Source organism: Phalacrocorax carbo, chromosome 11 (assembly GCF_963921805.1).
Source record: "Phalacrocorax carbo chromosome 11, bPhaCar2.1, whole genome shotgun sequence".
Taxonomy (NCBI): domain Eukaryota; kingdom Metazoa; phylum Chordata; class Aves; order Suliformes; family Phalacrocoracidae; genus Phalacrocorax; species Phalacrocorax carbo.
Window position 1 is genome coordinate 15,525,001 of NC_087523.1, and position 15,348 is coordinate 15,540,348.

Below are 15,348 nucleotides of genomic sequence, written 5' to 3' on the forward strand. Positions count from 1 at the left end.
CGGTGTGTCAGCTTACAGCCGTGAATGCACAGCAGTGGCCGGAGACACCAAGAAACCTTAGAAGGCGTCTGTCTTCTCTTCACAGCATAACTGGGGAAGTTGTGCCTTTTTGTTGTAATGTTTATTACCAAAGCAAAGCCCCCTCATTTTTTATTTTTACTTTTTAAATCTTTGAGACACATGGAACAGTGGGCCAGAATTTGCTTTGATTAATCTCCAATCTGGTTCTACTGTGTTCTTCCCCATGGTATAAATCTAGACCGCAGCTGGTAAGGGGTTGTATGCTTCAAAAAAAAAAAGCCACAGCGCCAAAACATTCAAAGTAGCAAGCTTATGTTGGCTGCTTCTAAGTCTGAATAGTCTGAAAACCAAAATATAATTCAAATACTACTTTTTCTGCTGCCTTCTGCCTGAGCCCAACGAAGATGAGGCAGGGAAGGCAGGTATGTATTTGACATGTGTGACAAAAGAATAAAATGGTGGGCAAGCAGAGGGAGGGGGAAACAAGTGAATTCAGAAAACCTGGAGAAAGAACCAGAGAAAAACTTGAATACAGAAATAAATTCTGTGAGACAAGTCCTGCACTGATGGCTACTGTCACAGATCCCCTGATTTCAATGAGGCCTCTGACAGTACAAGCTGCTCAGGCTATTTTGTCTTGATGGCCTTACTTGTTTCAGCATAGATGTTGGGTGGGGATGCCTGGCCCTAATATACATCATAGGCTGCCTGCTAGCTAGAAGAACAGGCTTGCTCATTTAAAATTGAATCAGGCTTTGAGCTTATGCATGCAGCGAAGAAGCATAAGAAATTAAATAGTTTGCAAAAAAAAATCTTAAGCAATCTGATAGGTTCTCAAATGAAAATCTTCAATATTTGTCCAGGATTAATAGCCCAGTCATCTTGCAAGTTAAATGCATGCTGGCCATAGCATATTTTACAAAAACTGAAAACACCTATGAATTGTTCTGCGAGCCCTAGCGCACAACAGGGTGTGGGGCTCTGCTGGAATAGCCATCAGGCTCAGGTGTGCTGGGAGGCACAAGGCATAGCCTGTGCTCCGAACAGAGGTTATGAGGCTGAGGGAGGTCTGACCCATGCAATTAAAGAGAAATATTTTCACTGATTGGATTTCTTGTTGGCCAGTCAAGAAGCATGGGGTATTTTTACTTGCCATTTTACAAGTGTAAGTCTATGTATGACCACGTTGTTCACAGTATATGGGATTAAGGGAGAGACAAGTATTTAAGGACTCGAGTACTATTTTCCTGGCTCTGTGTACATACACACACAGGTGTGTGCTAGATGTGGTGGATTGGCTGTGTTTGAACGTGTGCACACCCTTACAAGTGTGAGCGCTGACGAAAGGCCGCGGCCGATGGTATGTGGCAGCGAGAGAGGCAGGGTGTCAGGGCTTAGCTGCTGTGTAAGCTACTGTCTGATGTTGCAAGATGCTGAACACTAGCCAGTGCCAGGTGACTAAGCTCTCAGGTACATGGTTAACTTTTAACGTCCTGCAGCAGGTTTAAAGTTAAGTGTGTTTTTAAAAGTGCAATTGGGTTTGGGGCCAAACTGATCAGCATTTTAAGAGTTCAAGCCCAAAACTGTAAAGCAGAATAAACGCAGGCCTCCATATGCAGGAGCCTAATGAGTTAGCCCACTCTTTCATCCACCCTTTCCTTCCCTCCCCTCCAGAAACAGTCTCACCCAATTTTACTGTACTGTAATGGAAAATAGGAACCAGAATGCAGCTGGGCCTCCTTTACCAATTTTTTTAATGTCCAAATAGGTCCCACAGAGCTTCTCTCCAAGGGATTTTGCCTCTCTTAGTCAAAGTACCCATGTGGGAGAAAATACGAACAGCATTAATCCTAACAGACACGGTACAGCAGAAGAAAGAGTTGCGATGAGAAATAAAATATCTGCAAATGACTTTAGCTACCACCCGCTGTCCTTTTAACGTTTAGAGTGATCTTCCTCTGAAGAAAAAATAAATTAAAGTCAACACACAAACTTCCTCTGCTTCCTGGAATTCTTACATATTTTCACTATGATAACATGATTTGTGTGTGTGTAAATGCAAGGAGAGAGGCAGCCGAAAGCTGGCGGAGAGCCCCCCTCCCCCTCCAGTCCTGGGAGAATGCCTGAAGCATGAGCTCAGCTGTTCAGGCTCCGTGCATGGTGTCATACACTTCCACAAGCAAATTCACAGTGACATTAAGAAAAGAAGATCTGGGGCCCTAGTCTCAAAAGTGTTCAGAGTGTCCATGAGACAGCTTCTACATAAAGGGCTGTTTATTTGTTGAATTATCAAATTGGTACCCGTGGAGGGGGTTGAAAATATCTGAGCAGTCCTGGGGTTTTCTTTGGTACGTTCACAAAAATGTGTTTTCTTCTATGTTAGTTTTCTCTGACAGAAACCCAGGTCTTTGTATTTTTGCTTCTCCCCCCTCCTTGCTCATATATAAATACCCTTGAAAAAAAAGGTAGCCCACAATTAGCCATTAATTAAGTCCTTCACAGGTTTAAAATAAATAGTTGATGAAAGCTTAGGAAGAGGATCTGAGCACAAAGCATATCTGTACGACATGGTGTGCTTCTGAGAGACAGAATTTAAATGATTTGCATATGGCCACCTAAATATTTAATGGTTTTGCCGTTTAGGAAAACAGGCTTAAAACTATGCTGTGCAGTCTATGATCTTATCTGGCTCTGCTGGCTATGTTGGGTCAAACGGGGTGTTGTTTTGGGGGCCTGATCCTGGAATTTCAGAAGCTGTCGGAGCACTTCCCACCATTTTAAACTGAGGCTCCTCTTTGGTGTTTTATCTGCACGCAGCTGAGGCTAGTACACGTTCAAGTTTCTAAAGCTGCTGGAGTGTTTGAGACCCTTTAAGCAAAAACCTGACAATGTTGTTCCCTTCACAAAGAAGTTTCACACCAGCATCGTATCAGTTCTCAAGCTGCCTTACAGCCCCTTCTTTCTTTCCCCTGTCCCCATCCCCCAGCCGTGGCCCACTATGTACATGCTCCCAAACTCAGCTAAGCATTTCATGAGTGTGCAGGGCTGAATGCACATTCACAGGAAACAAAACCGTGAGATACTTTCAAAAATGCAGACACACAAAACACTTCTAGACAGCTACGGGCAGGTGCGGAGTTCACACTTCAGATGACTGTCCAGTTTTAAAGCGCAGGACAGAGGTGTTCTGATGAGACTGCTCTTGAAGGCCACAGTAAAATATTAACCGAACAGAAAAGTTAAATAAAAAGAAACAGCTCTTCCCAGTGGAATTGTAGCATTCTCTCCTCTTCACATTCTTTTGAGCTCATTCATTCCTTTGAGCTGCAATAACAAGTCAGCTATTTGTATATGGTGAGACTTGTAATGGAGAAGAGAGAGAAATTCGCTCAGAAGCAAAATCCTGTCTTGCTGCACTTTTTGCAGTGATCACTACGCTTCTTCCCCAGCCACAGATAGACTTCTTCCCATTTACACTTCTAGGCAGCCTAACTCTTTGGCACAGTCCCCTGGTCCCTGTGATTTAGAGACCAGGTCTCCCGTCACAAACACACATCCAAATAACCAGTGTTTTTAAAGCCCTCACTTCAAGTACTCGATCAACTAAACACTGGGGCTGAGGAGGCCGATAGCCCTGGGGATTCTTAATATCATGCAGAGTCAGGTTTTACTGGCCCAAAATTTTCCTAGTTACCCAAAATTCCTGTTAAGACCGACGGGAGCTGCAGGTGCTTGGAAACCTCTCAGACACTTGAATCGCTTCATCATTCAGCTGCAGCCTCGTCTGGACAGGAAGACAGTAACCTTTAAAGAGCAACACTTCACAACCATTAAGCAACTAATATTTTATGCATTTGTATCAGTTGGCTCCAAAGCCAACCTTGGCAAGTGTCTGGGGCTTTCTCTTGAGAGTCATTTTTTCTGTTTATACTGCTGTTCTGTTTAAGGTGTTTAAGGGTTGTTTCCCTGATCCTTCTTCATTAGAGGTAATTGAATAGTTTAGAAGCCCGATCATTGTTTGGCTGAGTCTTCCAGTCAACAACCCACTGATTGAATAATCGCTCACAAGATACAGAGGCACAGAAAGATAAGTTTGTCACAATTTTCTAGCACTCAGAACATCTTCAAAGTGCTTGGCAGACCACTAATTATGTTTTTATAAACAGCTGCAGATTCAGATCTTGCTAAAATGCAGAAAGATTCCTGTAGCCCGTCATTTCAATTTCCCTACAACTTCACTGGTGACTTGGGCAACAACATCCTTCGCACAGGCTCCTCATCTGGGGAAAAAAAATTCCCTCCAGTTGCTTTGCAAGCAGGTTCTGTGCAACCCCAGGTGCCAGCCCTTCCTGCAAGCTTCTGAGCCGCTCCACGCTCTTTCTGTGCTAAGAAATTTCCTTTCACCACCCCCAGCGAGACAGAGTTTACCTTCTGCCTGAGGCAGAGCTGCAGCTCAGCCATGCCAATTATAAAAGATGCCTCCCAAACGTGTATTCCTGGTTTCCAGAGTGACTCTGAGGTGCTACCACACCTATCTTTAGAGTGGCTAAAAGTTACCAAGAGGCAATGTGGTCACAGGGAGTCACATACCATGGTGATGAGCATAACATGAATTGCTAACTAGACGGTCACAGACACTTGGATTCTCAACCCAGAATCCCTAACTGACAAAGTCAAATCTCTTTTTTTCCTCCATACTAAAAATATGTGAGTGAATTGCCGTTTGGCTGTCCTTGCACTGCTGGGACACACCGTGCCTTGCTTCCCTCGTATGCATTATGCCCAAAGTTGTGCTTGCCTGTTTCCCTCCCTCTTCAGACTGCATGGGCAGTCCCAACCTGGGGTGGAGGTAGTCAGAGGATCAGCTGGCCAAGTTGTACGGACAGGTTCAAAACGGCTGTCGTAACAGGGATCATTAACACTGACGATGTGAACCATCATATTCAAAGACAGAGCTTTCTGGAAAGAAATGTGATAATTGAACATTGTACCCACTGTGTTTGTATCACAGTTTAGCTGGCATCATTTCCGTATCAGAGGTGAGCCCCAGCTGAGAAAACTGCTCTTAGCTCCATGCTGCTCCATTTCGATGTCACTGACTTCAATTCAGCTGTCTTGAAAATGCTTTCCCATAGCCCCTACAGAAACCGTGATACGTGTTCATACTAGCATCTTACAAAAAGCCTTCAAAATAGTGTGAATCCTGGTGAATTCTGAATGCATGACTGCTTTCATCCTAGGACTGCTGACTCCCCAAAAGCCTCTGAATCATTGCACCAGAAATTGTGTCAAGATCTGTGATAAGTGTCCAGAGGGCAATGCAGCTAGAGCAGAGTGGTGTGACTGCTCCATACAGGGAAGGGAGTACAATAATTTGGCTAGCAGGCTAGGGTTAGGGTCACCTGTGCTATAGGTATTTCAAGTCCATCCAATTAAACAATGTTAATTAGTGGTGGTGCTTTTTTCTAGAATAGTCATAGCTGTTCTTCCCTGTCTAACAAGGGAAGAATGCCACCAACTTCAAATGTGATTTCTAAGGACTGATTAAGGAATATTTGTTCAAGTTGGAGGAGAATGAAGTCCTACATATATGTTAATACATCCCCACTAACACAGAATGGCTTTTTGTTGTTCTCCTCTGTCTGGAACGTGAGCAATTTATAGTCTGCTGCTGCATCTAATTAGTGGTTCTGATCCCTAAATTGAAGCGGTAGAGGCTTGTGATTTTTAAGTCCAACACTTCCAGGCATTATTATTGGAAAAAAAAAGGCTTAATCAAAGACTCAAGACATGGAGTATTATGATATTTAAATACCAAAGTCAGATACAGCCAGAAAATAAAAGCGTGATCTTAAGCAGTTGCATGGCTGTCTGTTAGTTCAGATTCACAACACAGAGAGAAGGTAAACTGCATTCAACATAGATAATGTGGGAAGAACTTGGCCTTCTATAGCTCCCTCCTTGGTACTAGCCAAGATAAAAATACATCAGGATTACCAGCATCTAGGAAACTAGCATATGGTGCTACCGCAGAGTGTAATACTAATATGTTTTAGAAAACCATTATTTTTCTCTTTTTGTGCAGTTCCTCATTAATCTAGGTGCTATTCATTCTCTGCCTGGATTTTTCCCGCATTTTTCCCATGAAAAGAGAGGATATGCTTGAATTAATTTAATTGCCAAATGTTTTGTTCAAATAGCTGTGGCAGAAATAACTTTTAGTGGCCAGGTTAAATAGCCCCCTTCACTGCAGCAGTTAACGCTTATTGTTGCTGTCAGCCCCTCTGCATTGATTCAGGATCATACCGCTATTAGGGCTGAAGTGGCTTGGGAAGTTGCAGTGCTTCCTTTTCTCTCTCTCTCTCTCTCCCCCCCCTTTCTTTTTCCTGCAAGAGCAAGAAGATCTCACCGTAATCTGGGAATAAATTGTTTTCAAATACTTTAGGAAGAGCCAGAGTGCTTAAAAGGAATTTAGAGGCTCATTTCCAAGCCGGCTGAAAATTGTCTTTGAATGAGCAGGCCTGATCCTTCACTGGTGTAAATCACCACGCTTCCGTGGGGCTGTACTGTTTACATGAAGTAGGCGTCAGCCAGGAGGCATCCACCCACCTTTTCCATCCTCCCATGGCAAAACACAACTTTCCTCGATTTAGTGCATAAGGTGCAGTTGATGCTGCTCCAAAAAGCAACGGGTGCCCAAGAGCTGCAGAGCAGAGCAGGGTGATCACCGGCACCTTTCTGACAGGGGAAATGCCTTCCTCGTCCCATCCCCAGCTGCACTAGCCATGGCGGAAGGTGGGGAGGGAAGCGGGTTCCTGTACCTCTCACAGTCTTTACCTGCAGAGGTTTGGCTGGTCGCATGAGGGCTGCGCCTTTTTCTGCTGCTCCCGAAGTTAATCTATTCTGCACTGCACAAAAACAAGCGAGGGTGAAGTGACAAGACAAAAGAAAATGCAATCCTGTTGATTCTGTTGTTTCTGCCACTGCTGTCAGCCCTGAAGGTTTTGTATTTTAGTAAACAGAGAACTCATTATGACATATAGGTGACTTGAGGAAAGCGATGGTAAAACAGAGATTTCTTTTTTGGAGAAAAACATAAAAACAAAAACATGCACTGAACACTGAGATGGGTATGCACCGGGGAGAGCACGCAGCAGAGTTGTCAGTATCTTTCACCAAATCCCACAAATGCCACTGAACTTTCATAAGCAGCGAATGACTGGACTATAAAGGTCCAAAACCTCATGGACTCTTTTGTTGGTCTGTAAAGTCCACCGTCAGCGGGCAGGTAGCCTGCTGCTGAGTCCACAGTGCGGTAGGGCACGTCCTGGCGGCAGCGGCGTTTAGCGAGCAGTAAGTCAGAGACAGACCCGTCTCCACCCAGGAGCGTTTCCCTTGGGGAAGGGAAGGCAGCGGAGTGGGTAGCTGCGATTAAAGGCGTGAGCGCAGCAGGAGGACCGAGAGAAAGTCTATAGGAGTAGTAGGGGCACATGAAAAAACCACTGTGCAGGAATGTGTCAGGTGACCAGGAGCAGAAGGTGGGCAGGAGAACAGCAGGACCCGGGGGGACAGCCTGAGCAATGCGTGTGCCCAAATTCCAACGGCTCATGGTCGTATTCCCCTTTCTTCTAATCTGTACGGCGCTGGCAAGTCAGCTATCACTCTTGGCCCTAATGAACAGTGGGTTGACATCCCCACCGTCCTTCTGCACTTGCATAACTTGCTTGTGACAGATCTGTACCTAAAATCAGTTAAATTCAAGCTGTTTCTTGAGCTATATGAGAAGTCTGAGGCTGTACCTGCCTCGTAACTTAAAGATGTTCTGTGAAACCTTTTGAGTCATTTCCTTGGGGAGGTGGGGGGAGAGAGTGGTGCAATTTCTCAGGACAGTGCCTTCTTATTATTAATTTTAATAGCAAAATGTATAATTCTGGATGGATGCCGTAGTTGTGCAAGTCGTTGCTGATGTTGTATTGAACATAGAAATGTATCGTAATAGCTGGTATTCATTCCTGCACTGAAGGGAAGTAGAGCGTTACTTTTTGGCTCAAGAAATCTGACACTAGTTGAGACAACACACATTTTTATACAAGGCTGCAGCCGCTAGCAAATGGATGCATATTTATATGACAGGATATGCTCAGTAGCCCTGGGAAACCAAGATTTGAAATCAATAATTTCTAGTAAATCACAAACTGACATTGGCAACATCCTAGTCTGGCTGAATATCTGTATCATCACAGACACTCTTCTTTAATAAACAGAACATACGATGTTTCACGCATCGGTTTTGCATTTTCTTGACAACTGCATAAAAGTATAATTTCTATGCTTGATCCAAGGGATCTCTGACAAAGGGAAGAGGGTAACATTTGTTTCTGTGGGCTTTATGGGTTTTAAATCTCAGGGCCAATTCTGCCATCAGGTAGTTTATGAATATTCATGCAAATTGTTTTGAGTTGAAGAATATGTAACTTTGCCATGTATCTGGCATGGAAAAAATAGTTTGACAGTCATGAAATAGAGAATGCTTTAAAAAATAGTGTCAGCTCTAGCAAGGACAGGACAACTCTAGGAACGAAAGGGAAAATTAAGGGAGAAAGGTGTATGTTTTCTGAGGGAAGCAAAATTATGTGACCCTGTCTTAAAAACGATGAATATAGAACTATTTTTGCAGACTTAGATATTTAAAGCAATTTGGAGTCTCTTGTATGAGGTATGGGCCAGAACCTGCCTTTCCATTGCCTTCTAGAGGAGTTGAGGCAGGTCCGTAAGTCCCTGATCACTGCATGTGTGCATGAACCGTCTGATCCAGCAGTGAGAAAACAGCAAAACTAGAATTATTACTAAGACTTTTTTTGCATTATTATATCTTCTGCATAGTGCCTTACTCGCAGCCAGGTACAGGAGACAAATAAGGGTGTCCTATTGCCCAGGCCTATTGTTAACTTGGAAATACGGCAAGTGACACCTGTCACTGTTTGCTCCTGATCCAATACCCTTCCATGGGCTGGAAGCTGCTTCTGTGCCCACTTGGCTGCGGGAGCTCTGCAGCGACTGACAAATGTGAGAACGCTACTGAATGTAACACTTGGAGAAAAGGCATCTCCTGGGTAGTGACAGGCACTGCAAACACAGGCTCATTTAAATGATGCCTGTGTATTTGCATGTACACTTTCGGTTGAGCATATGATGGCTTTTATTCTTCACCGAGGCTGCAGGTGAAATGCGCGGTGGCCTCAGCGCTGCCATCCCGCACCCCTACAGCCCAGCGCCTTCAGTGAGAAAGGCCAGCGGGCAGGCTGTGCTCACCGGGCAAAGCCAGCAGCAGCTGCGCGGGAGCACACGTCGTAAATCAAGGGGGAAAACGTTTTATGCACCAGTCAGAACTGGAGAAATGCCATTAATTAGCAAACTTTTTCAACGTATTGTTGCTAACAATACAGCTATTAAATGTGATATCATGTTCACTTGTATCATCTTCTGTATTTTTAATGGAAAATCTTATTAGCTGCAAGATGATCAGAATTTAAATGACCGTAAGTCCTGTACAAAGATAGTTAAACATGTTGGTCATAATTCAACCTTTCTACAGAATGTTTTGGCCTTGATGAAGGTGTATCAGGTACTCGATATTCTTCTGGCGCTGCTTCCTAGCCTCAGTCATGGTGGAGATCTGCACTCAGAGCGCTTTGCAGCTTTGTAAGGCCTGATTGCAAGTAGACATGAAGGGAGGTAAAATATTGCAGAGCTAAATCCTGCAGGCCAGAATTCACTCAAGTAAAAACGAAGTGCCTGGAGGAGGCGAACAGACTTTTGTTCACATGAAAAGATTCTGAGTAGTGGTCTTGAGTTCGGCATGTCAGTAGGGCAGGGATTTTGCCTCATGGAAGCAAGACTTGATCACACCAGTGCTGATGGTGCAGGTGTATATTTGTGCTTACAAAAGAGCTCAAGTAATCCCTTCAATTACTGAGAAAGTCACACATAATGTTAAGCATGTGCTGAAGTGTATCTCTGAGTTACGCAAATAATTGATTTCCGTATTTAAAATGTAAGTTCAAAGTAGATCAATTTGGAACAAGCATTTGGCAACCATGCAGCCATTAACATTTTAACCTATACATTAGTAGAAGCTACGTACTTTATGCTATGTACCTTTCTATAAAAATATGAAGAAATTACTAATAGCATTGTCATCTCTTAAATTCTGGTTAGATCTGTGTCTGGTTTTCTGTACAAAAGACAAAATCAACATTCACTTTGATTTATATAATTTCGTAAACTTGTTCATGTACCCACCACCTATACGCTCTTCCATGGAGCATAAATGTAATGACCTGCTGAAGGAAAAGTTGATCAACTGTGTTCTTCTTTCGTGTCCAAATCAATGAAGGCCATGCTGAAACCCTACAATTAACTGCTTACAAACAAAAGCTTTTTCCTTGAAGCTTCAGATTTTCCTAAAAGTAATGTTTCCTTGAAAAATTAGAATTGATACATTAACAATTATACATCTTTTTCTACATGACTTATAAAATTACTTGGTGTAGCAAGTATCTACTGAGGAAATTAAAAGTATTTATTGGAGCAATTTACCTATTTTCAGGTATTTCCCATGTACTTTTACTAGGGAAAAAAAGGACATCCAATTAAACGCATTCAGAATTACCTGAGATGCTGTTTTACTCAACACGTGATGTTACTGATGTTAATGGTACAATGGGTTTCAGAAACAAATTGAAATTTTGCATGCATTAGAAATCTCATTCCCAGTATATTATAGCATGCTATGGGGGAAGTACACAAAGGACATGAGTCCACCCCGGAGGAATAATCTCATCTTTTTGTATATTCTTCCTTATCACCCTGTTTACATTCGGCCTAATAATTACCTTTGCTGTGGGATGGAGTTACCAATATCCCAGTTTATACATCACTCCCCTGAATTTTGCACCTCATTCTCACATGATAAGGGTTTGTGCTTTGGGTAGAATTAGGACAAACTCTCCTGGTAGCTTATGAAGACTTGTGTATATCTGTAGCAGTTCACATGATTTTACTCCCCAGGAGCTTTTCTGTGCATTTTAGCTCCCAATAAACATACATTCAAAGTGTATTTCGGTCAAAGCCATTGATTTTACCTGATTTCAGGTCAAAAACATGCAAGCAGCAAGCATCGCATGAGTTCCATCCATCTGATTCTGGGTCACTGACAAATTTCTGAATCCTTCAGTGAATCTGTGGTGAATCCTTGCCCCGCTCAGTTGCTGCTTCCCTTCAGTGTATGATGTGCTGCGGAGCAGCCCTTGTCTGCTTGCACTTTTGTTGTCCTTACTGAAGTCAGGAACACCCAGAGGCCAGCCGGGAGTCGGGCACGGTTCTCCTGCGAGAACAGAGCCCCAGCATTAAGGTTACCTGGACGCTCAATTTTTAGCATGTTTAGTTCACACCAACCTGAAGGATGCAAATCTTTCCTCTGGCCCTTGGCTGCCTCGTATTGGCAGTGCTCGTGGCTCACACAACTCATCAAGATTGTCTCAAGTGCATGATCCTTTCACTTAGTGAACACAACACTGGGCAGTTATTTAGCACATAGCAGCTTTCCAACTAACAGTTCTCCTCAGATAGGTAAACAGATACCACTTTTTCAAAAACTGTGGAGTACAGGACAAGCATTAGTCCTGTTTGGGTTTTTTTTCTGAAAAGATACACTTCAGTGCACTCCTTTCATCAGTTTCTTCTTTTTTAGATACAGTTATAACTTCTCAGCTCTCAGACTCCATCTTTTGAACAAGACATCTCTATTTGGAAAGAAATTAAACTATTTTTATTAAGTGAACAAAGCAAATTATATTTTCTATGGGTGTTAAAGATGCTAAGTAAAATAAGGCAAACTACTGTGAAATGGATAAAGAACAGGAGTAATCCCAGCCAGTCAGGCCTGGGTTTGACACCCAGCCTTGAGGGAAGCATTTGAGCTACTAGGATACCTTCTGGCAAGCCTCAGCCATGGCCGTAACAACAGCCTTGATGCCCTTCGAATTCCTTCTCTTCTGCAGAATCCCCCAGCTCACCTTTTCAAAATAAGACAGAGGCATAAAAAGACAGCCTGCAATTTGCATAGGGTAGGCCTAACCTAGGAAGATAAAATGCTGCCCTGAAGAAGCCAGTGAAAGTTTTGTTATTGATTCCAGAGCAGCCAGGGATTCCCCCAGGTCAGCTATAGTAACTATGCCTAAAGAAAGGGCTCATAATTTAATCACCAAAGACCAAAGTTGCACCCCTGAAATCCCCTGCTTAGCTATTACCCATCACTGAAAATGAGTGATCTCTGCAAGGGTGTTACTTTTCTGCTAAATGCTCACGCTGCCTGCGCTTCTGCGCACACCCAAACCTGTCCTTGCTGTGACACTGTTGAGCATCCCAGCACTTACCTTACCGCTTCGCCTGATTAGTCCAGAGCATCACACTTGGCAGCATGGGGACACTTGGCAGCAGGCTGCCGGAGTGAAATCCAGACCTCCGGACCTGCTCCAGCCTGAGCCAGTAGGTTCAAAAAAAAGAAAATGTTGCCACAGTTCCGTTGCAGACTAACCAACCGATAGAAGTACTTGCTTCGATTTGATTTCCATCTGAGAGCGTATCCCACCTTACAGAGGAGAACACGAAGCACTCTCTGGCAAGCAGACCCCCTTGGCCACTAAAGACAACAGCATCGTTCCTGCTACACGAGCAGGTACAGGCAGGACTCCTATACACCCTACTCATGTTGTCTTCCATTTGGGGAAGTCTTTTGGTCTAGTTTTATGATGTGAAGAAAGCAAATGACAGTCCTTATGGCTTTCGCCATTTGTCATGAACTTTGGATGTCTGGCAAGAGTCATGAATGACATGATTTGTCCAAAACTTTGGGACGAATGACTAGTGTGCACTGTAGGTGCTGCACAGAAAAACTGACACGGACCTCCCATCATCTGCTGGTGGTGCTGGCAGGAGGTCCAGTGTATCCACAGAATGTGGGAATCCCTGTGTCCCCCACATGTTTCATACATGCATATTTTGGTCCAAAAGCTCAGGCAGATAGATGGGAGCCCTAACCTGCACACACATATACCTTCAGGGGAGGGTTCCAGACATTGCATACTGGGCAGACAGCAGCACCTCCTTGCAGGTGGAGCTTAATTCATGCATGATGAACGTGCGTCTCCACGGAGCTTGCTCATTTATGTGACTCCTGCTCAGCACAATGGCTCTTTTAGATCCTATGCTGATGCCCCAGTGCTGTGTTTGAGCCCTGGCACCTCAGGCAGGGTTGCAGTTTCGATCAGGGCAGCACAACAAACCCAAACCTGAGGTGTCAGTACGCCTCTTCTTAGACACCGAAACCTTTTGAGATCTGGCCCTCAGAGTCTGTAGAGTTCAGGGTGCTCACATCCACACTAGTTTATTATTTTGTGCTTCTTTTTTTTTAACAGGCAAAATACACTGATGTAATTTTGAATAATATAGAAGGAAATATCATTAGAAAAGCAAACCAACAAACTTCCAAACAACACAAACTGAAGAAACACAAGTGCTGCTCAGGGGAGCAGGCCCATTGTTGCAGCAGTCATGGGAAAGCTTGAGGCTTCAGTAAAGGCAAAACCCAATTTTTCTCTGTTGAACTGCTATTCATTATAATTATTAACTTGGTGTACACAGATGGCTTTGGTCTATAAGTTAACTGCAAGTTGAAGATGATTGCTGTATGGAAAACTTTCGGGAAAGTGAGGCCAGATTCTGTCTCTATTTGTATGTGTTTGGCCACCTTAATTGAGTTTTATTCAAATAACTTTCTTCTTAATTTTATAAAGCATAATTTACTAATATTACTATTTTAGGAACAATTAGGAAAAATTAGACATTTTATTGGAAATGGCACTATGTCCTCTGCATCTCATCCCCTGAGTCAGTGTACCGGGACAGGGCTTCTAGCATCTCCAATGTATGAGCCAGGAGTGACAGGCGTACTGATTTAGCAAGGTAATGAAATGAAATTATACCAGCAATTATTTGTGGACCCAGTGTGCTCTCGTAGCCGCCTGCCGCTTGCTCTTCCCAGTCCTTTCTGCACAATCCAAGAGGAGGTCTGAATAGGTTCTCAGCTTTCAGCCGATGGCCTGCCAGAATTAATATTCAGAGATTGCAGCTCGTAACAAGCACATTTATAGTCATATGAGAAGTGAGTGCTTTTATGGGAGCTCCCTATTCAGAATTGTACCTGTCTTCAAAAATACACGTACCTAGCACAAAGGGGGAAAACGAAACAACTCCACTGTTTCCTTCTTGGTAACCTGGGTTCACCTGTGTGAGATGAGTTTAACCCTTTTATGAGCGTTCTGAGTGCTGAATATCGGATCGTAATGGCATAAAGAGAGAGGAGACTACACTTTTTAAGAATAACTCAAACCTTTACACCTCATGCCTCAGGCTATCTTTTCAGTGCTCTGTACACTTTGATCGGGGGAAAAAGGAATCCGCTAATTGCCAGTATATTTCTGAGCTACCCTACTTCTGTACTAAACGAGCTTGAGGCTCTGCAAAGAAGGCGCTAAAGATGCTAAGCAGCTTTTTGCCCGTTCGAGTACTGTCCGTGGGCTGCGCGATTTTCGCCTTCATGCATAGAAGGAAAAAAAAAAAATAAAATCCTTGGATCCGTGAGGTTTCCAGTTTCTAAACGCAAGAAAGCGTGACTTCCCCTTTAAGCCTGGAGCCGTTCGTGTGTGTGCGAGCGTGTGTGTGTATGTGTGTGTGTGCGCGAGTGTGTGTGTCTCCTCCTCTTTGAGTGACACAGCACTTAGATATGCCTATCAGTAACTTAAACCCCACAAACTCCACCTTCTAAGTGAGGAAGCTGTGGGTTGATGGAAATGTAGTGAGCAGATTGAGACAGACAGTGAATCATTAGCAAACTGCAACGCCAGGATGAACTTGTCTGGAACCTAAAAGGAGAAAACAGTCTGAGAGTCCTTCGCGGTGCTGGGTTTTGCTAAATACAGCCGAAGTGGATCTAAAAGCCGGTTGATCCCCAGTCCAAGATGCTGCTGGTTTCCCAGCGGGTAGAAGCACCACGCATGGAGCCACATATTCCAGTAAGTAGCGTTTGAAATCGATATGGACTGGAAAAGTAGGAGTTGATTTGAAAGGACTTAAACGCCCGGCGAGCAGCTGCTCGCCCAGCCCCGGCGCGGCCGCAGCCGGGGCCGCTCTGGGAAAGTTTGCGGCGGCGGTTCGGGAGAGGCGGCCGCCGGGTGCCGGCGCCGGGCGGGCGGCTGCGCCCCGCAG

At 43.9% G+C, this 15,348-nt stretch overlaps 1 protein-coding gene across 2 annotated transcripts in view; it reads left to right on the top strand.

Annotated features, from left to right (window-relative positions):
• The first annotated feature begins 14,940 nt into the window (after window positions 1-14,940).
• The window catches only part of MAMLD1 (mastermind like domain containing 1), an 82,806-nt gene continuing 82,398 nt past the window's right edge, over window positions 14,941-15,348 (top strand). For both annotated transcript variants that reach the window (XM_064463187.1, XM_064463189.1), the window contains exon 1: window positions 14,941-15,155. In XM_064463187.1, the coding sequence (XP_064319257.1) occupies window positions 15,102-15,155 (54 nt within the window). In that variant the 5' untranslated portion in view covers window positions 14,941-15,101. The remainder of the gene's footprint in view (window positions 15,156-15,348) is intronic.